General features: G+C 39.5%; 1 protein-coding gene across 1 annotated transcript in view; it reads right to left on the bottom strand.

The window, feature by feature from the left end:
* The window catches only part of LOC145333375 (uncharacterized), an 83,320-nt gene extending 67,784 nt beyond the window's left edge, over nt 1–15,536 (bottom strand). The window contains exons 1-2 of the mRNA XM_080178493.1: nt 15,338–15,536; nt 14,579–14,672 (exon numbers count right to left, since the gene is read on the bottom strand). Coding sequence (XP_080034619.1) covers nt 14,579–14,651 — 73 coding nt within the window. The 5' untranslated portion in view covers nt 14,652–14,672; nt 15,338–15,536. The remainder of the gene's footprint in view (nt 1–14,578; nt 14,673–15,337) is intronic.
* Between the last annotated feature and the right edge of the window lie 8,196 nt (nt 15,537–23,732).

Raw genomic sequence — 23,732 nt, forward strand, 5'->3', positions numbered from 1 at the left:
GGGTTCGAACTTGCCAGGGAATACAAGAAATACATACCGAAACACACCCGTCTATTCACTGGGAATCGAACACAATACCTCATCTTTGCAATATGCGTGCAGACAGTGTCCACGAAATCACAATCTCACAACACATAAACCACAAGAGTTTAAAATGTCATGGCCATAAGGCCTAAATTTGGTTATGGTAACTTACGAATACCACAATAACTCAAACCGACTCCACTACCACATAAGGATAGGAATAAGGAATGGGAAAAGCATTCAACATTCATGAATTGCACATTTACCACTCACACATCTCATTATATCATGGCCTCATAATCTCAGATAAAATTAGAATTACAGACCATGTAATTGCGAATACATGAATTAATAATCAATAGTACCTAAACTTCAATTAGGTACCTACATAATAAAATAGGTAAATGATTTTTAAACTAAAAATCGCATCAATAATTAAATAATCAGCTCAAACTTTTTTCATCAAAAGAAAGAAAGATTAAATAATGACATTTTTTTCTACTAAATCTTTTTGCTAGAAAAGAAAAGTAAAATTGCATAAAAAACTTCTCAATGATTAGAATTTTTCTCCGACGGAAAAATACTTGCTTACATCTAAACATTTTTCAGATAAGATAAGTAAGATCCTTAAATCTAAACATGTTTTAATAAAATAGATACTTAAATCTAAATAAAATATGACTGTAAAAAAAATCATCAAACTTCGGAAAATTAAAATTTCATAATTTTAAATCTTCGTGAATTAAAATTGCGTAAAATTAAAATTGCAATTGAAATATGCAAATTAAATTTACCAAAATAAAACAAAAGCTCAATATAAGAAAAGAACTTCTCTAAATGCTGAATTTACAATTTCTCTCTGTTTTAAGAAGAAAGCAACTTATACATATTCAAACAGTCATAATTAAGGCAATTTGGGGCCTCAGTCAGAATGAATCCCTCAAGATACAAACTAACAAATCCATCAAATATTAATAATTGCCATGTTCCAGCTATCCTGTCGGACGTTATGTCTTTCCATCACAACTTTTGATACTGCATAATTTCCAACAGGATTTCTGGCGCAGGGCTGCATCAACTGAAAATAAACATAATTAGTGATGTTTAAATCAAATTAAAATAAAAAGAATCATGAAATAATTCAAAGAAACTTTTAAAATCATCAATCAAAGCAAATCGAAATTAAAATAAATTATCTTATGCTTTAGTTTTGCCGTTTTGCGGCATGCCTGGCCGAGGAAACAGAGCTAAGGTACGCCGTAAAGCGGTCTTATTAAGCTTAATTCTGCGATACTCAAAGAATCTACTTAATTCAAGGCGAAAAAAATCTGCATTTTTTCTTTAGGTACATCGGTTAAAAGGTAAATAGTAATAATTTTAATATACATGTAATATTAAATTATTTATGTGATTGTAATAAATCATAAAGAAATATTTAAATGATGTAAAAATCTCATTTTGTTAATTTCTTATCATATCAAATTTCAATCCAACAAGGATAAAAATGTTTATATCTGCGTAGGTACCTAGGAAATTTCCCGCGAAAAAAATCCCTGGTCCCGGAAAGACTTAAATCATTGAAAAAACTTGCGTAAACGTATAAAAAACTTAAGTTTGCATTTCAAATGAAAAAATCTTGCATCGATTTGAAAGTTTAAACGAAATTGTATCAAAAATTGCGTTACTTGTAAATCTTAAGAAATTTACCCATTTCTTTTTAAAAAATACTGCTTCAATTTTTATATATGCGATAAAAATGAAGGTAGAGTTAATTTAAAATATGCATAGTTTATCTTAAATTAATTCTGTGATATTCATATAAATAATAATCAATATTTTAATAATATCATACATCGTGTTCATTATTATAAATGCTTAAACATGAACGAAAAATATGTGTACCTAGGAAAATATTTGCTAAAAGTATTTTCTCAAGGTTTAAAACTGTCCGAAATCGCTAGGTACGTATATTACTACGAATCTCTGCTCTCGGAATGAAAAACAAATCTTTACGCGTGGATTAATAGGAATCCCAGCTCCCGGAGTGAAAGAAAAACTTTTGTACATGAATTGTTAAAATCTCTGCCTCCGGAATGAAAGAAAAACTTTTATTTGCTTACAAATTTAAACAAATATCTTGATTTTTTGCAATAATCTTTTAAAATAATAATGAGGAATATTTTAAACATTATCATAATAATATTACATGTTGTGTTCTTTACTTTAATGCATTATTTCATATGAGAATCTGAGAAATAACATTTTTTAAGTAAACGTGAACCATAAAAAATACTTTTTCGAGGTATTTTTATTCTGCAAAAATCATTTGGTAGTTAACACACGAACTTTTGCTTTTCAAAATCATACTTAAAGAAACAAAATCTTTTAAATCTGCTTTAAAAGTCTAAACAGTTTTGTAGAATTTTTGTGCTTAGGTATGAACAATAAAATTAGTTGAATAATGAATACTTATTCTTTACAGAACCGATTTAGGTTCCTTTCACAAGCTCAACATATAACTTGTAATATTTTTTCTTTAAAGATCATTTTCACATAAATAGTTTATGTTGTAGATTAGATATGTGTGGTTTGAAAAATTTCAATGACTTTCTGGCGGCAACACCCGCCATATTTCCACCCGCCATTTGCAGGCCTCTTACCCTGTGTCGGGCGGCAAAGTTGGCAGCAGCCAAGTGTGGCTGTCATAAAACTTAGAATTATCTACCGGCTTTTGTCCAGCTGGAACCGAAACTCCCGTCGGCTCTTGTCCAGCTGGAACCGAAACTCTGATCGGCTCTTGTCCAGCCGGAACCGAAACTCCCGTCGGCTCTTGTCCGGCTGGAACCGAATCATTCAGCGGCTCAACACCCGCCGTAACAATGTTCTCAACGGCTACAGTATCGTTACCAATATCATCAGGAATAACTGTAGCACAACTAACATCATTATCAGTAATAGCCACGGCAACACCCGCCGTAGCCATGTTGTCAACGGCTGCAGCACTAGCAGAACCAAAAGGTTCCACAGCAGCGTTACAAGCAGAACCAACAGGTTCAATAATAGCATCACAAGCAGCACCAACAGTCGGCTGCGGCTGAACATCTGAGCTTTCTGGTTTTAAAAACCCTATAGCTTCACTTTCCAACTCGAAATCTGAGCAGACAACATACCTACTCTTTGCTAATCCATTAGCACTAACAGCAAAATATCCAGATCCAAACAGGCTGGAGTAAAGCATGGTTTCTCCTACTGAACGTTCAGAGTAGGGAAACATCGACGGGCAGAGGTGCCCAATGAGCAAATCAACCTGCCCAATAACCAAAGTAAAATCTTCAGGTTTCATATCAAACAAAACAGCTGCCTCCACAGGATTCATGGAGCAGATCGCCTCTTTTGGACCAATGAGAGGCACTACCACAGGCTCTAACATGTGATATTTCTTGTGTCGATCAACTAAACATAGCTTGACCGTCGGGAGACATTTAACTTCACCATCAGCTAGAGAAATTCTTGCTGAACGTCCAGTAAAAGGTAACTGAAGTTTATTAACAAGTGACTGGGTTACCATTGAGGTAGTTAAACCAGTGTCCCACATGGCGTTCACTGGGACCTTCTGGCGATTAACATCAACGACGTCTAATTGTTGTAACATTAACATTAGGTTCGCCTCAGGGGAAGTATGTACTTCATAGACGGCGGCAGCCATATCAACACTCTCATGCAGAAGGTTGTTATGGGGTTGACCACAATTGTCCACCTTGCATCCGCCTATTACATCTGCCTTCGGGCAATCCACAGATTTATGCCCTTTCTGCAAACAAAGCCAACAGCATCCAGCACTCTCCACAATACTCTTCCTGTCTGGCACTGACAGGTCATGAAATTTTGGGCACTTATAAAGTAAGTGCATATCATCACAGCCATTAACAAAACATGACTGCTTCATCTTAGATTTACCAGGTTTACCTACGGCGGCAGCTGCTGTCGCAGGATTACCCTTCTTCTTAGAGGGGGTGTCCATATCAGTTGAACACCTCATTAAAATAGCGCCCCTCTGTTCCTCCATAATCTGCATCAACTTTGGCAAATTTGGGACATCCATTGAGCCCAATGCCAAATTGAGCTTATCTTGAAAATCTCGGGGCAACTTCTTGGATAACATCTCCAGAAGTATCACGGTCAACCACTGGCTTGTGGTAACCTCATCTTCTTCATCATCTTTAGTCAGCTGCTCCAGCTGGCTAACTGCACCACCAAACTCTGCTAACACAGTCACAATCTGGTTGGAGTCCGACGGTTTAGACTTCTTCTCCCATTGGTTGAAAAGGCAGAGCATTTGACGTGTCTTCGACTTGAAACGCGCGTCAAGGTAAGCCCACTGAGATTCATGCGATTGAATCTGAATCAATTGAAGTCTCAGCTCTTTATTTTTACAGACCTTCTCACTGCTTAACAATAACTGTAAATATGACGGGTCCTGTCCTACAGTAAGCTTTTTAAAATTGTCTTTGAAACTTACGTAGGCTGCTTCCTGGCCGTCAAAGCTGGGAAGAAGACGTTCGTCGACACGTGAACATAGAACCGGCGGCGAACTGTGATGTGCCAAACGGTGACACAAATGGCGATGCTGTCGAGGCACCCGCCGTCGTCGTGGGTGGCTTCATAGGTTCAAGCTTAACCTCAGCCAATTTTTTCATCAAAGCAGACAAAGTGTTTATAATTGGATCAGGCAAGGGAAAATATGGCCCTTTAATAACTTTCACAATCTTCAAACATCGATCATAAAGTTCGGCCTGATGGTTAGGCAAATTATCACCAACAACATCAACAACACTTTGAATGTCACTAAGCTCTTCTATAGCATCAAGAGCATCTTTCAAGGCACTATAGTCTTTTTGCACAGTAACTATATCAGAATAAATGTCACTAAACTCATCAAGCTCTTGGATTCTCAAACCAAGCTTGCTAAAACCGCCCATGATGCTGTCGAACGTTTTGAACTTGTCGTGGACAAGGATTGACTCCTTAGTGAGATGTCTAACATCAAGTTCTGAAGTATCACTGACCAACTTCATCACTCTACTTAGCTCACTGGTTAGGGCATCAACGGCTGGACGCAGCCGCTTACTCAATTGTTCACCTTTATTCTTTTTAGGACCCATGATTGTCACTAAAGTTAACTGTACTGATTACGACTATAATAATGTGTGTTAAGGTATCACAACCAACACATTCACAAAACTTCACAGATTCTTCTTAGCAACATCTGTTCTGTCTTGTTTTCATTGTTTCGGAACGCAATGCCTAGCCGTTCTCGAAATCTTATCTCCAAGCCCTCCGAATGACCAACATAGTGAAGTTTACGAATGTGTATTTATTACCATGAAAACAGTAAGTCTAAAACAAAAATATAAGAATTAATTACATAAAATTAATGGTTATTATTTTTGTATCATCGAGGTTGCGTGATTTCAATTTAATAAAAAATATGAATTTTCTTAAAAACTTTAAATTGGCACGAAACATATTAAATAGCATCAGAAATTGATAATTTTAGAATAAAATAATCAATAATATAAAGGAAAATATTCGTATGTCAAAACTTAGCAGTTAAATGGTCTATTTGTTGAAAAATTAATGATTTAAATTTCTTCATAAAATTGTACCATTCTACGCTTATTTTCAAGAATTAAAAGATAAATTCTTACCACATATGATGTCAAACTAAGCAGGAAGGCTTATTTGAGATATTCCACACATCAGAGCGCATGTATATTCAAGCAATACATTATTTTCATTCACGTAGCTCCTCACGTGGGACTAATCAAAGGAAAAGTGCGCGTCTCTTTTGTTCGTTTACAAGCCACGCGCCGCGCGGAGATAGTTAGGAATGCCGCGTAACACACTCATTCTCAGGGGAATTCTGGTGTAAGGAAACAGGGATTAATGGGTTCGAACTTGCCAGGGAATACAAGAAATACATACCGAAACAACAAGTGTTAATGTCCGTTTGTCCTACCGTTTCAGTGCTTCGCTTTTATGGATGTTGTCATCCTTGTTTATTTATAAATTCTTAAAGGTATTTTTTCCCAAACATCAAAAACCAAATATGCTCATATTTTATGCATTATACATATTTCAACTTTTCAAGGAATGTATATTCAAAAAAATAAATAGTAAGACAATCCTTATACTAAAGTAACATGATGTCTGTTTGTCTGTGTGTTTGTGTGTTTGTACCAAAGGATCTCGCTAACCGCGGAACCCATCGGGTTCTCCTTAACAGGGTAGCTTCTTATAGGTCCCGGGAAGGTTCAAACTATTTTGGGGGAGGGTACCACCCCTTCCCCCAAGAGTTGCTTTGCTTACAACATTGTACTTTATTGTCCCAGGAATTAGTATACCAAAAATCAGAACAATCGAATGATTAGATCACATAAAAAATTGTTGTTAAAAAAAGTAAAAAATCCACATGTTTAAAATGAACTTAAGGACATTCTGGTAATGATTATATAGTTGCTACGCTTTCTAAATCGTACCTAAATATTACAGGAATCACCGTGTAAAGTTTGAAATCGATAGGACAATTTTAACATGCCTAAATTAACAAAAAAAGCTATCTGTCTCGGACGGACGTACGTACGTACGGAACGACTCTAATTATAGAAAAGCTTCGCTTTTAAAAATAGATGGTTGAAGAACAGAAATATTACCCCTAGATGGCCAATCAGTCACACCAAGTCGTCCAACATTTTTTTATGTAACATATGAATAAATCCTATAATACTCAGCGAAGAAAATGTATATGGTTACTCGGTGATTTTAAGGGATAGGACAATGGACAATAAATATGCAACTCCAATTATAATTAAGAAAATTACCCCTATCTAAAGATTAAAACTATAGGTGGAAAAGTTTAGACACTTTTAGTTTGTACCACAAATAAGGTCTCAAATAGCTTAAAGTGATCATGGGATAATATTTAAAAAAACATTGGTGACCAGTATAATTTATAGTCCAATGTCCCCTCCCTCACTCCCGGCTTGAAGATAACTAAACTAAAGGGCGTATCTATTTATGGTTACAGAAAATAAAATAAGCCTCAACCACATATGTAAAGATTCTGAACAAAACTTTGACTAATAAAACCAGTGTTGACAGAAGGGTGGAGACAGTGGACTGTTAAAACCAGTGTTGACAGAAGGGTGGAGACAGTGGACTGTTAAAACCAGTGTTGACAGAAGGGTGGAGACAGTGGACTGTTAAAACCAGTGTTGACAGAAGGGTGGAGACAGTGGACTGTTAAAACCAGTGTTGACAGAAGGGTGGAGACAGTGGACTGTTAAAACCAGTGTTGACAGAAGGGTGGAGACAGTGGACTGTTAAAACCAGTGTTGACAGAAGGGTGGAGACAGTGGACTGTTAAAACCAGTGTTGACAGAAGGGTGGAGACAGTGGACTGTTAAAACCAGTGTTGACAGAAGGGTGGAGACAGTGGACTGTTAAAACCAGTGTTGACAGAAGGGTGGAGACAGTGGACTGTTAAAACCAGTGTTGACAGAAGGGTGGAGACAGTGGACTGTTAAAACCAGTGTTGACAGAAGGGTGGAGCCAGTGGACTGTTAAAACCGGTGTTGACAGAAGGGTGGAGACAGTGGACTGTAAATTATACTTGTACCCAAAGTTTAATAAACACACTGTTTCATTTGTTGATTTTAACCCATTGGGTACAAGGGCGTCCAAGCTATTTTATTGGGGGGGGGGGGGTAAATTATGTAGATTACTGGAAAGATTTCTCGATTATTACATCCCTGCCTCCCTGAGATACTTGTAATGCATTAAAAATTTGTCCAATATCAGATCCATGCAAAATACAGGGTGTTTTAATATCAAAACTTTGAACAAAATTATATTCTAACAAAGTAGACGGTGCACTTTAATTAAATATTTGTTTTACATTAGACCTTATAGATTACGGGGTGTTAAAAAAAACTTTTTACAGAATCATATTGAAATATAGTACATAAAACTCTGAAAAAATTTAAATATCAGACCAATACAAAGGATAAAATTTGCCAAAAATCTTATCCCTATGAAAATTATATAGATTTCTTTTTAAGACAATTGCATCCTTACAAAGCACATTTGTTAGTAATATAAAAAAAATCTTTAATATAGGCCCTATAAGGTACAGGGTGCATAAATACAAAAATTTAAAAACCAGAATGCCACAAAGTACTGGGTGCTCAATTTTTATATTTTACAATATCTTTACAAAATATTAAAAATTGAACAATTTCTGATTCTAACAAAGTACAGGGTGATCAAATTATCCCCAAAAACCCTCTAAAATCCATAAAAACTTTTTTGGCGATTTACAAGATGGTTCAAAGCCCTTGGTTTTTACAAATCAGGTATTTTTTTATTAACAAAAACAAGAGGTCTAATTATCCCATTGAACGTTCTTGTTCTTAAATATTTTAGACAAAATTTATATTGGATACTGTGCCTTTGTGGTAATAGTTATTTCTAGCATCGTATTATAAACTACTTTCCGCGGATATAGAATGTACAATTATAAGATTAAAACTAGTTTTTTCAGCCCCGAGGTGCCGGAGGCACCGGCTAAAAAAACTGGTTTTAATCTTATGATTGTACATTTCTATATTCGTAGAAAACTAGATATAATACGATGCTAGACATAGTTTTTTCGTATGGATGAGAACCGGTTCCTATCCACCGGATTCGAATGAATACGAGAAAATGTATTACTCTTTGTTGTGATTTTGCAAAATGTTTTGAAAATGTTTTGATGGACCCTGTAACTGTACCTTATGTGTCCTAAATATGAAAATCCATAGAAATATTGAACCAGAATAATTATAAAAAACATGGTCTGAGATATACACACATTTCTAAATTCAAAATATTCACCAGCAAGGCTATTCTACAATGTAGGTTGTAATAAAAATCAAGGATCTAAAGGGATAAGACAATGTTAGATAAATTGAAGTACATTCCCAATGATGATACACAAGATTACCTTATTACCCTTTCTGTTGATTAAAATTAGTGGTTGAAACGTTTGAACAAACAACAAATTAAAATTCAATAAAAGTCCCCATGGTTGTTGTGCCAACGAATAAGAAAATTTGGGGACTTCAGTGGTGTGTAGAGGTTTTTGTCACCCCCCATAAACCAGAATCGAGAAAGGTGTTAGCTTTAAGGAAGGTGGATTAAATTAAACAGGCGGGGTGTAATTTTGGGTCTACATTAAAAAAGAGACCCAGAATTGGTTAAAAACCAGTGTATATTTAGATAGTAATAATATGAAATCCTATTATATAAGGTAGTAAGCGTTTTTTGTCTGTACCGAAGGATCTCGCTAAACGCTGAACCGATATTGGTCTCCTTTACAGTGGAGCTTCTTATAGGTCCTGGGAAGGTTTTTAACTATTTTTGGGTAGGGTGTATTCACCCCCTCCCCCCCCCAAAAAAAAAATATTTGTTACTCTTTTGAAACTCAAATTTAAAATGGTATGAGGTCAACTTTTCTTTCTCCCTCCTACTTTAAGTGCCCCTAGAGGCTTCTAGGGGGCGTAGCCGCTAGTGTATATAAAAAGAAATAAAATGTTCCAAATTGATAGAATAATCTACTAATAACGATAAGGTAAAGAGTAGTATACCTAATCATTACATGAATCTTTGCTTCTTGTAAATGGCGTTTTAAATACAATTAAGGTTTATTTTTGTATTTAAATCGTTGTTAGTTATGTTCTACCGTTGTTTTTGGCGTTCAGATTTAAAATGTAAAATACTGTTTTCCCGATAAAATAATTTTATTATCGGGGTTGGTATAGGAATATTATAGGGGGTGTGTATATTATCAATTATGCGTGACACTTCAAATTACAATAAACTTTTTTGAAAATAAGCATTTGTCGTTTGAAGTATGACCAAAAGATAGACGGGCGAAGTAATTTAAAAACTTATTGGTGTAGAAGATCATTAAGAAAAATTTGAGACGTCTATTTTACATAGCAGCCGAGAAAATTACCTTTCCCTACAGCATTACTGACGTAGTCGCGGACGAACGGACGGACATACAAAGTGAATCATAGGAAATCATGCTACTTAAAACAAGGATGACAACATCCATAAAAGCGAAGCACTGAAACGGTAGGACAAACGGACATTAACACTTGTATAGTATCTGAACTGAAAAATCGGAACATAATGTATAAATATAGAATCAAAATTGTAGGTAAATTTGTTGAAAAACTGCTTAAAAACAGGATAATGTTTATGGACATACTTACATTTTTGGACTTGATTATAGAGTTGCTTCGCTTATAATATTGTTCTTTGTTGTCCCAGGAATCAATATACCAAAAATCAGATCAAACGGATAATTAAAACACTTGAAAATTTGTTGTTAAAAAAGTAGAAAAATCAACATGTTTAAAATGGACGTACGGACATTCTGGTAATGATTATAGAGTTGCTACGCTTTCTATATCGTACCCAACTACTACAGGAATCATCATGCAAAGTTTGAAATCGATAGAACAATTCTAACATGCCTAAATTAACGAATAAAAGCTATCTATCTCGGACGGACGTACGGACTTTTAAAAATTCTAAACGCAGATTATTTTAATAGGGATGTGTGAGAAAAAGAGTAAGACTGTTTGTGCTGTTGTGATTTAATCATATGCGGTTCTGATAGTTTGATTTGTGTGTGGATGTGAAGACAACACCAGCAATAGAATAGGATAGGCTAGTAAACCAACAGGGATACAGGGGATAGGACAATGGCCTATTGCTAAATTTGCTCTAGATTCTTGTGGTGAACTTAATATGCTAATTGTTGTCGGAAATAAACGGTTCTAGATTAACTGACATTTTCCTCTATGTATTTTGTAAACTATGTGATCTAATTATCCGTTTGATCTGATTTTTGGTATATTGATTCCTGGGACAACAAAGAACAATATTTTAAGCGAAGCAACTCTATAATCAAATCCTAAAAATGTAAGTATGTCCATAAACTCAATAAACATTATCCTGTATCAAGAGATTTTTTAACAAATTTACTTACAATTTTGCTTCGACTCTTATACTTTTATATTCTGATAATTCAGTTTAGACACTATACAAGTGTTAATGTCCGTTTGTCCTACCGTTTCAGTACTTCGCTTTTATGGATGTTGTCATCCTTGTTTATTTAGAACTTTTATACATCAATTGAGATTAAAATACTCTACTTTTGGTAATTTAAAATATTTCTTTACATAAACCATTTTCAGTGATGAGCTAAATATTGGCATAATTGTGTTGAATTAATACCTTATCCCTGAGAGTAGTAAAGGTTTATTGCTAAAATCTTGTCCCCATAAAATTCTATTAAATTCCACCATTTTCAAAATGTTTAGACATTATTCTAACCCTTCATCCTTTAATCTCAGGTTCTCTTTTGGTGAACCATCATTTTGAAGTATTTGATTACGTGGCAAAAAGTCCTGCAGACAACCAACTCTTTGAATCTTTGATTGCCATTCCATTATCTGAAAGTGCTAACTGTGTCAAGGAATGCGAGAATGTGTCTTTCTTGGATGGCCTTTTTAGTAGTGGAGCGACTCTATAATTCGAAAAGTCCGTCTGTCCGTCCGTCTGTTAGAGACAAAAAGGGGTAACGTCATTTTCTCGGCTCCTATAAAAGATAGAGAGCTGAAATTTTCAGGGTTTTAATTCTTTTATATTCTGCATACTTTTATTAAGTTTTATCGAGATTTTTTTATTCGTTGGGATGCTATTTCGATTCCTAGATATTTAATTTTTCATGATTTTCTTTACTCCTATTTGAGATAGACGGCTAATTTTTTTAGGGATTAAATAAGTTAACAATTTACATATCCCCAAAAAGTTTCATTAATATTTGCTTATTGGTTGAGGTGCTAGATCGATTCCTAGATTTTCACGTTATAAATCTTACAAAGGTTACGTGATTTTTTAGTTTACTGTTTTTTTATGAAACTGCTCTATAGTTCATTTCTTCCGGATATCCATTCATAATTTGTTAGCTTCGCTTCTTATGGATGCTGTCATCATTGTTTACTATTTTAATCGAATTATCAACTATATGAATATAGAATAATAAGACTAATCATCTTTGACACATTGATCTAAAAGAAAACGAGGGAAACTATATTTTTGTTCAAGCGAAGCTTTTCTATGATTCAAGTCGGTCGGTCCGTCCGAGACAGATAGCTTTTTCGTTAAGTTAGGCATGTTAGAATTGACCTATCGATTTCAAACTTTGCATGATTATTCCTGTAGTAGTTAGGTGCGATTTAGTAAGCATAGCAACTCTATAACAACATATTTTTATGTGATATAATTATACGATTGATCAGATTTTTGGTATATGGATTCCTGATACAACAAAGAACAATATTATGAGCGAAGCAACTCTATCTCTCTAATCAAGTTTTTAAAATGTAAGTATGTCCATAAACATTACCCTGTATCAAGCAGCTTTTTAACAAATTTACTTACAATTTTGCTTTGACTTTTACACATTTATATTCTGATTATTCAGTTCTGACACTATAAAAGTGTTAATGACCGTTTGTCCTACCGTTTCAGTGCTTCACTTTTATGGATGTTGTCATCCTTGTTTGTCATGTTCTTCTTTTAGTTTTATAGTAAAGCTGTCAATTATAATAAAGCATATTTAGAATAGTTATTTATCGCATCGTATTATAGACAGCTTTCCACGGATAAAATAAATTAAAAATTATAAGATTAAAACTGCTTTAATCATTTTATTTTAATATTCGTGGAAAATAATCTGTAATTCGATGCTATACATGATTTTTCTGTATAGCTGAAAACTGGTTCACATCCAGCGGATATTTATCGGTTTGGAACCATACTGGAAAATAAAATAATAGCAACACGTACATTATTTTCCATAATTATATGTTTGAAATTGAAAGTAACAACGAATATAGAATATTCGTGGATATTATGCCAGGGGAAAAATTGTCGTCAATTTAGCTTGCTAACATGGTACGTTTTTTTGGTTGGTTTGAGAGAGAGAGGCTATGGGCGAAGCCGCTAGTATCCATTAAAGTAAAACAGCCATAGAGTGAAAATAATAAGCTTTACATTTGTATAATAAGGACGGTTTGTGTGTCGGACACATACATGCTTTAGTTTTAGAGAAGCTGCGCTTCTAATAAAAATTGTTATTTCTCCATATAAAACAATTAATCATTATGACAGACAGAAAGATAAATTATATTAATACATGCATCAAAAGAATTCATAAACAATGATGACAACATCCATAAATAGCGAGATAAAAAAATCATAGGTGGACAAATAGACAGAGTGAGTTATAGATCTGATGTTCACTCTATATTACAAAGTAGAATGATGTTTGTCCGTCTGTATGTCTGTCTGTCCGTCTGATCGTCTGTCCCTTAAGATCTCGGTAACCACCGAATCGATCGGATTCTACTCTTCAGGGAATATACCTACTTGTCCAGTGGTGGATTTAGGCTATTTTCTTGGGGCGTGGGACACCCCAAACCCTCCCCAAAAAGCTAAAAATCCCCCTAATTTTTTTAGGCAGGTAATTTGAAATGTAGTGTTTGCAGCGGCATCTTGGGGGAAAGCCCCTAGAGGCTTATAAGGGCGAAACCGCTAGTAGTTATATAAAAGAGAAAGACGAAAAAAAAGAGAGAGTTTTATTTTGTAAATAAAAGAAAAACACAAAACTTATAAAGGAAATACAAACAGACGAAGTTATTTAATGGATGCTTTTTCACACCCTCTAAAAATCAGTAATCTATCTGGAATATCGGCTGAGAAAATTATATTTTTCACCATAGCGTTATGGACTGACAGACAGACAGACAGACAGACAGACAGACAGACAGAGAGACAGACAGAGAGACAGGCAGACAGAGAGACAGACAGAGAGACAGACAGACAGACAGGCAGACAGAGAGACAGACAGACAGACAAAGTAAACTATACAGTAGAATATACATTATAGTAAATATTTATACTATCTTAAATGACACTAGCACATGAATATAAGACAGCTAAAAACTGAGTATCAATGTGTAGGTGTTAATAGCTTAGGTATATTATAACAGAGATAAACGTATGAATTATCGCTTTTGCAAACTGTCATATTCGCCAAAATCACAAATCAGGAAATAACTTCTTTTGTAATAATTTGGTATACCCACCAATGTATACCTATCTTAGTTTTTAGTAGGGTTGGGCCGGATATCCGGCCATTTTCAATATCCGGCCGGATACCGGATATTGAAACTATCCGGATGCCCGGTAACTTGCCAAATATAGGGCGTTGGTCAGATATACAGCCGGATACCGGATATACGGCATTATAAATCAGCCGGATATCCGGTATCCAGCCAAAAAAGTATCCGGCCCAACCCTAGTTTTTAGGTTAATCCGTCTCAAAGTATCTGCATTTAAGTAAACTTAATGGACAAAAAAGATAAAAACTCACCTAAATAAATTCCTCCTTGTTGGGCAGTTGCAGCAGCCAGTAGACAGCTCAAAATCCACAAAAACATCGCCATATTTTGTTTTTTTTATTCGACCTGTTTTGATTCACTTATAGATCCAAAAATATCATTGTCTTGAAAATAAGTTTCTATCCTACTTTAAGGTCGGTCCGTAGTACGAGATATGTATTTTTAAAAACGAAGCTTTTCTATAATTAGGGTCGGTCCGTCCGTCCGTACGTAACGGATAGCTTTTTTTCAATAATTTAGGCAAGTTAGAATTGTCCTATCAATTTCAAACTTTGCATGATGATTCCTGCAGTAGTTAGGTACGATTTAGAAATCATAGCAACTATATAATCGGTAACATAATGACCGTACGTCCATTATAAACATAATGATTTTAACTTTTTTAACAAAATTTTTTTATTTGATATAATCAACCAATTGATCTTATTTTTGGAGTACTGATTCCTTGTATAATGAGGTACAATATTACAAGCGAGGCATCTCTATTTTGTAAATTCAGTTCTGACACTTTGTAAGAGTTAATGTTCGTCTATCATACCGTTTCAGAGCTTCGCTTTTATGGATGTTGTCATCCTTGTTAATTAATGTTTAAATAGTTTATTGATATTGTCCTATCGTATTCAATATTGGAATGAGGATTCCTGTAACGTTACAAAGTGACGCGTTTTATTCTTGTTTTAAAAGTCTTGATTAAATAAAAATAACACTTGAATTTTTGATCTATGAAATACCTTATAATTCAAATTTAATAATTAAAATAACTATTTTCATTTCATTTCACAATATTCACTTTTTTTATATTTCTGAGTAACTTCTAAATGTTATATTTTTCACAAAAAAACAAGAGTTACTGTATGCACTGAGTTTTATTTTGAGTTGAATAATATGTTGTGCTCCTCTACGCTTTGTGTATCTCAGCTTTCTATTTCTCAAACTAACAGGGATATAGGATATGCAAATACCAGCAAAAATTAGGTAATATATTAGAGTAAAACATTAGAGGGAGAAAGAGTAATAAACTGTATCTCCCCATAGCATTAACCTTGTGCAACCTATCTATTGGGTCATTGAAAATCAACCAATGGTGTCGCTTTTATTAACACAGAAAAGTAGCAGGAATCAATTTAGAAGCAGACAAAAAAGGTCATTGAAAAAGGAAGGGAGGTAATTGTCTGTATATACATCTATACTATAGATCTGTTAATAATAGGTAATAGGAAGTTCATTTTAGTATTTGAAACTTCGATTAATCATGGATTAATCAAGTATTGGAAAAAAAAGGAAAGATTTTTTTTTGCCCTTTCACACTTGCATAACATGCCTTATTTTTTGACAAAAGTAAAAACAATTTGTCTTTTCTAACATGAAATTTAATAGTTTATAATTCTAACTTCTAGAAAGTCAAAACTAGCTTTTTTTATAATAGATTATAAGTCTAGGTTTGAATATCTTGAAAAGGGAATAATATACATATGTATTTTATCTAATAAAAAAAATAAATCTTTTTGTAAAACCCAAATGATCTCCCTATATAAATGCCCAGTGGAGTTTGTTTTACAACATCTCTACTAGTTTGAAAATGTTAAAACTTTTTTTTGCAGCCTAATTACATATCCTATACATGCCTGTTAAAAAATTAAGTTCACTAAATCTCTGTGCATGTATGTATGTGTGTGTGTGTGTGTGTAAGTTCAATTTATAACTTGTCCGTTGACCTAAGCACAGTAAAAAGGGTATTAAGACGCTGAAAAATACTTTTAAGGGCTTATTATGACAGCAACTTAAACAAATTTATACATTTTTACACTCATTATTTTGTTAATTTATGGTAGAAACAAGGATGACAACATCCATAAAAACAAAGCTCTGAAACGGTAGGACAAACGAACATAAACACCTGTAGAGTGCCAGAACTTAATAATTAGAATATAAATGAATAACAGTCGAAAAAAATTGCAAGTTAATTTGTTGAAAAAACCCCTGAAATATAATAATTAAGGACATACTTACATTTTAGGGAATTGATTATAGAGATGCTTTGCTTATAACATTGTACTTTGTTGTCCTAGGAATCAGTAATCCAAAAATCAGGTCAATCGGATTATTATATCAAATAAAAATTTTCTTAAAATATTTAAAAATCAACATGTTTAAAATTGACGTACGGACATTCTGGTAATGATTATAGAGTTGCTACGCTTTCTAAATCGTACCTAATTATTACAGAAATTACCATGCAAAGTTTGAAATCGATAATACAATTCTAACATGCCTAAATTAACGAATAAAAATTATCCGTTCTAGACGAACGTACTGATGGATGGACGTACGGACCGACCCTAATCATAAAAAGCTTCGCTTTTAAAAATGGCAATACCATTAGATGACTTATGATTGTAAGAAATGAAAATTTATCAGTTGGACTTTTAAAGCAATATATTTTTGGCTTAATAGAGCTTTTCTAAATACTTAGATCACAAGAATGAAAAATAATTTAATTATTTAATTCAGTTCTTGAATATAACTTAATATAACTCTATTTTAATACCCTTTTTTAATAGGTCAAACAGGCTCTCTAAAACTCACTTTAATGTTTTATTACAAACATACACTTATGTTGCACAATGTCAACTTTTATATCTCTCACTAAGTGATTTTTTTTTACACATTTAAGTATGTATTTTTGTGTACATAGATGAGTTTTAATTTTTTGAAACACTTGTAGTTTTATATGAGTTTGCGTATAATAACAAAACACAGCTTAGATTTAAAGATTTAATCAGCTGTTATTTTAAGTTATAAATTTGAAATGTTTTAGGACAAATTATCAGATTATTACATGACGTTTGTTTGTTTGTCACTTTAAATCAAAACGACATCATTCACTATTTTGATTTCTTTGTCAATTATGACAAACACTTTTTATCTGTCTAAATAAAAATAGACAGATAAATCCTGTTTATTACTAATAGTCACTTGTTTGTCTTACAATATCTGTCACTTATAATTGACAAACGCGTTTGTTTTGTAGGGATAGATAACACCCGCCAAAACTGCCGGCTCCAATGATTGATATATTTACACTATAGTATAGAATTATTATACTACTAAATAAAAGGGTTTATGTATATTTATATATACAAAAACACATAATTCACTTTAGCAGCAGACAGTTTATTAAAATTTTACGACTTTTTGTCATTGAATATTGATGTTAGAATTATAAAGAAAAACTCAAGCTGTTGAGTTGTTAATGTACTTTATTTATAATCACATTTGATGTTGTTGTTGTTGTTTTGATAAAATTGTTGTGGTGTAGTGAACTACGCTCAAAGCTGCCTTATACCGACTGGTTTTATACTTAGACTTTGAAGTTCTCTCTCTCTCTCTCTCTCTCTCTCTCTCTCTCTCTAACTCTCTCTGCCTTTCTCTCTCCTTCAGATCTCTGTCACTCTCGCTCTCTCTATCTCATTGTGTGTCTTCACTTTCTCTCCCCCTGTAAATATATTCCCACTTTCCCCTCCTCTCTCTCTCTCTCTCTTTCTCTCTCTCTCTCTCCCTCTCTCTCTCTCTCTCTCTCACTTGCTCTCTTTAAAAACTGCCTAGTTTCACTGAGATGGAAAAATATTCCAAGAAAAATTTAGATTTAAATGTTTTTACGGTGATTGTCTGTCTGTCTGTACAAAAATATGAGGCTAACCGCTTTTTATTCGTAATAGCGGCTACGCCCCTAGAGGCCCCTAGGGGAACTTGAAGAGGTGAGAGTTGAATTCTATAACCTAATTTTTTATTTTAGATTAAAAAAAAATATTTTTTTGAGGGGGAGGGTTATCGGTTCAGCAGTTAGCGATATCCTTCAGTACAAAAAGACAGAGAGTAATCCTGTTAATTTGTTATACAGATAATATCTGGTAAGCCGAGCGTTCTCGGCCCACAGGGTAACGAGTTCGAGTTCAACGAGCCCTAGCCTTGAATTATTCTACCAAAACAAACTAGCAGGATTTAGTCATACAGAAATTATATATTTAACTGAATAATATTTACAAGCAATGTTTACTATATATATACAACAGATTATAACAATGGTTAGGTTTGAAGGGGGTGTGGGACGCTAGGGCTTAGCTCCCGGCGGTAGACAGGCTGTGGGGGCAGCGGTGGTAAAAGGGGAGGCAGCGCCTCCCGGTTATATAAGCGCGTGAGGGACGCGTGATAGTTGCATGTTTGAGTCCCCTCCCCACATTTAGGCAGGCCAGTTTGACCGCTAGATAGCGGGGTCAACATCGGTCATGAGATAGATGGTGATATAATAAGATTAGTGCAGTGGGTTTGTTATCATAAGTCACAGCGTAGCAACTCTGTAAACTGCCTGTCCGTCTGGTTGTCGTATTACCACAACCTCCCCTTCAAGGGTTGCGTGGCTCTTGAGCCACCAGGCCTTGAACCTGGGGATACGACAACCTATGTCTGCGCAGGACAGGCTCTTCCTGGGGCACAGCTCGATGGAGGACAGCTCTGGCTACACAGGCTCCACGGGACACTCGTTGCTCAGTCTGGCTGTGGTTGGATATCAGCATTGTCAGCTCCTGGTTGGCTTCTAGACGGGGGTTGGCGCTGGAAATTTTGCCTTGTCTGCAGGATTAGCTCTGCCTCAGCGGGTAGCTGGACACGGAGGCCTAGGCTAACTCTGGTGGTTCCCAAGGGGGGAATGACGATGGGTGAGGGCGCATAAAATTCCATGGGGGCGCCTGCTTGGTTCAGGTTGCTTGGCCTCCTAGCCCCCACATGGATAGGGATGGCTGTCATCAACAGGGGGCACATGGCTTCAGCTTCGTCCTCTGGGGCGGCTTCTTCCATTGCAACAGCTGCTTCTCCTCCTACAGGCTCGCTGCTGGCTGGCAGGTGCTCCATGTCTGTGTCAGGATTCCAGATGGCATCTCTGGGTGGCTCTGGAACTGGCGGCGGCGGCGGTGGTTCGTTGGGTTGCTCCTGCAGGTCCTCTTCCACTGGGTCACGATCTTGGCCGCTGGGCTGTGGGGCGGCTGCGGCTGGCTGGTGCACTGGGAACTGTCCTGGGTCGCCAGCTGCGGGCGCCGCCGCTCCAACCGGCAGCTTGGTGGCATCCTCGTCGCCGTCCACATCAACTTGGATGTCTGCTGGAATCTGGTGGGCAGTCACATCTCCAGTGTATTTGCGCAGTCGGCCTACAAGCGCGGTAACCTCCGAGATCCTGGCGATTGGAGAGGCAGGTTTGATGACATAATGGACTTCTGTAGCTTTCCTCACTACCTTCCAGGGGCCAGTCCATCTTTTGGTGATCTTGGCTGCCTTCCCTGGCACCAGGCGGGGGGCCAGGTACCAGACCAAATCTCCAACCTCATACTTGGCCGTGCCTTCGTAAGCTGCCGCGCTCCTCTGGATGGCTCCCTCCTCCTTCTGCTGGATGGCATCATACACTGCATAGTAACGTTGCAGGAGGGCTTGGACGTTGGCTGGAACCGAGGCATATTCTGTTTCTGGCAGCCGGAGCACCATGTCCACCGGAAGCTTGGCCTCTCTCCCAAAGAAGGCTAGGAACGGGGTCACGCCGGTAGATCTGCAGGCCTTGGTGTTGTAGGCGAAGGCAATGGCAGGCAAGTGGGGCTCCCAGTTGTTGTCGTCTCTGTCTAAGAACAGACGCATGCCGGTATTGAGCGTCCGATGGAACCTTTCCACTCGGTTGGACTGTGGGTTGTAGGGTGGTGGATGTGTCAGGCCAATCTCAAGCCTGGAGGCCAGCTCCTGGAATACCTGGCCGGTGAACTCCATCCCATTATCGGAGTGGATCTTCAGGGGGCATCCAAACGTGGCCAGGTGGCAGTGCAGCAGGGCTTCAGCCACCGTGAGGGTGCGCTTGTTGGGGATGGCGTAGAGGCTGACAAACCGGCTGAACCCATCTTGGCAGGTGAGGATGTAGCGGTTCCCAGCTGGGGTCTCTGGCAGCGGCCCCACCAGGTCGATGAACAGGACTTGCTGTGGATACCCCTGGCGGGAGGGTACATGTATCCCTTGCTTCAACCTTTCCTTGGTAACCTTCTGGACACATTCAGGACAAGTCTGAACCATCAGGCGGACGTCACGGGCCAGGTTGGGCCACCAGAAGTGCATGGCCACACGGGCGATGGTCGCGTCCATCCCAAAGTGTCCGGCCATGGGGTCCCATGGGCTAGAAAGAACGCGTCCTGCTGGAGGGCCGAAGGCAGCAGGTATCTTGTCCGCTCCCCTGTCAGGGTCTGGTCAGTGGTGGTGAGGCAACCATGCTCGTCAAGCCCCAGGGCTGAGAAGCGGCTGGCGTACTGCTGCTCGTCTCGGTCCTTGCCGCGCAGCTCAGCCTTGGTTGGGGCTCTGCCATCAGCCACCCACTGGCGGACACGGAGCAGGAGGGGGTCTTGTGTCTGGGCTTCTAGTACTCTAGCTGGGTCCAGTCGGACGGCAAGGGGCCGGCTGGCTGCGGACTCCCCTAGCTGGCAAAGGTTATGGAGATACTCAGCCTGCTCTGCTAATTCTTCGGCGCTGGCCGTTGGCATGTTGGCGTCCTCCCGGCGGCTGAGGGCGTCAGCGTTGGTGTTCTGGGTGCCAGGACGGTGGCAGACAGTAAAGTCTAGGGCCGCTAGCTCCTCTTGCCAGCGGGCCACCATTCCTGTGGATGTGTTCAGTGACTTCATCTGCAGCAAGGCTGAGGAATCAGTGTTGATCTGGAAGCTGCGGTAGGACAAGATGCCGTGGAATATCCGGATTCCATACATAATGGCGGCCATCTCTCCCTTCCAGGACGGGTAGCGAGTCTCGGGGTCGGTTGTCTTGCGCCCCACGGCGGCAATCAGCCTCTCCTTGCCGTCCTGGCATTGACTCAGAATGGCAGAGATGGCGCGGCTGCTGAAATCTGTGGTGAGCTGGAATACCGCTGGCAAGTCAAACCTGGGCGGCGCTCGGATGGGGGCTTGACGGAACTTGTCCTTGAGCTGCAGCAGCTGGGCTTCCATCTCAGGTGTCCAGGTTAGGGTCTTGGCCGTCTTCTGCCTATTCATCTCGTAGGTGAGGTCGGCATACTCTGGGATGAACAGGCGGTAGTATCCAAAGAACCCCAGAAGCGCCAGCAAGTCTTTGGGGGTGCTGGGGGCCGGCCAGTCCAGGATGCGGTCAATATAATCCTCTTGCATGGCTATCCCCTCACGGCTGAGGGTGTGGCCCAGATAATCCACCTTGGCTCGGAACAGCTTAGTCTTGGCTGGTTTGAGGCGGATTCCTCCCCTGCGGTGGGCTTCCAAGACCTCTCGGAGCCTAGCCAGGTGGGCCCAGGTATCCTGGTGGAAGGTCAGGACGTCGTCAAGGTATGACTGGAGGTTGGCTGTGCCTAATGGGTTTAGGACCCCTGCAATAAATCTAGAATAGACGGATGGTGCCGTAGCCAGGCCAAAGGGCATCCTTTTCCATTGATACAAGCCTCTGGGGGTGGTGAAGGCGGTGCAGGGCTGGCTGTCCTCAGACACACGGATGGTGTAGTATGCGGCCACCGCGTCCAGGGCACTGTAGACGCGGTGCCCTCCAGCTCGTTCTACCAGCTGCTGGATCCTGGGCAGAGGGTAGCTGTCCAGCTCCAGGCACTTGTTGAGGGCTCTGTAGTCGACGGCCCAGCGGGTGCTCCCGTCCTTCTTCTTGATGGGCACCAGGGGGCTGCTCTAGGCGGAGTCTGACGGCTCTATGACTCCCTCCTGTAGCCAGGTGTCCAATTGTTTCTCCAGTTCAGCCTCCTGCCGCGGGTTCAGATCCCTAAATCTCTGGCGGATCGGCTGGGTCCCTGGCTTGAGGCGCAGCTGCAGCTCGACTATATCGGTGCAGCCGGGGGTAGAGTTGGAGAAGACGTCCCTGTACTCGGATAGCATGGTCCAGACCTCCTTCTTGAGCAAGGGGTCCTTGCGCAGGAACTCGTTGTCTTCCATCTCCAGGGCCTCCCACAACTCTTGCATGTCTGGGGGCTCAGCAGGCTCTTGGAACGAGTGGAGACTCGGGGGAGGCTTATCAGAAACCTCTAAAATGTCAGGCTTGACCAGCTCCCCTGCCACTGGGAGGCCAGCGTCCAGCAGAAGGGGCGTCTCCCCTTCATTCACCACCAGTACTCGAAACACAGTGGCGGATCCAGGCCTGTGGGCATACAGGCCTTCTGGGATGACAAGATCCTCCCCAAACCTCTGTTCTGGGGCAGCTAGTTGGATGGCATCCTTGGTGCGGTGGCCTACTAGCTCAACAGGGACCGCCATGACACCGCGGCCAGGCAAGACCACTCACTTGGCCGTGCGCAGTTGGGGTGGCTGACCGTCAGTTGGAGTGACAGCGCTTAGCCTATACGTGGCTGGAGTGGGGCCAGCTTCGGCTCCGGGACCCACCGGCCGCGACTTGACGGGCTCGGCCTCGGGAGGGGCTGACGTGTCGGAGCCAGGTGTGGCTCCGAGGGCGTCCGGCCACGATTTGACGGGCTCGGCGCTGGGAGAGGCCAAAGTGCTGGGTCCAGCCTGGGCTCCGTGGGCGTCCGGCCGCGACTTGACGGGCTCGGCGCTAGGAGAGGCCGGGGTAGCGGAGCCATGCATGGTTCCGGAGGCGGCCGGCCACGACTTGACGGGCATGGCGCCGGGAGAGGCTGATTCCTGGGGGTTGAGTGTGGCTCCGGGTACATCAGACCGCGACTTGACGGGTCTGGACTCGGGCTTGGCTGGTGGACTGGCTGGAGGTCCCAGGTAGAGGGGGCCAGGTTGACACGGCTGGCCGTTGATAAGGGTGTCGGCGGAGAAGATTGGTTCTGGAGGGCTGGCAATCTCAGGAAACGTTGTTGGCAGGTTCTCCCGCAGCACCTTGGGCACTGGGGGCAACCCCATGGCTAGCAGGTTGGTCCCCCTATGGGCGTTGAGCGCAGCATCCACCCAGTGCGTGCCTTTCTCGACCACACGCGGCTGCTCTGGCAGTGGGCCTGGCAGAGGCCCCTCATAACTCAACTCTCTCTCGGCTGTCTCCCGGTCAATGGGGACGCCACGGAGTGGGATAAACTCCCCACGCACCCACAAGCAAGGTGGTTGCATGTCGAAACAGAGCCTAGTT

Source organism: Acartia tonsa, chromosome 12 (assembly GCF_053477335.1).
Source record: "Acartia tonsa isolate MP-2025a chromosome 12, ASM5347733v1, whole genome shotgun sequence".
NCBI lineage: Eukaryota > Metazoa > Arthropoda > Copepoda > Calanoida > Acartiidae > Acartia > Acartia tonsa.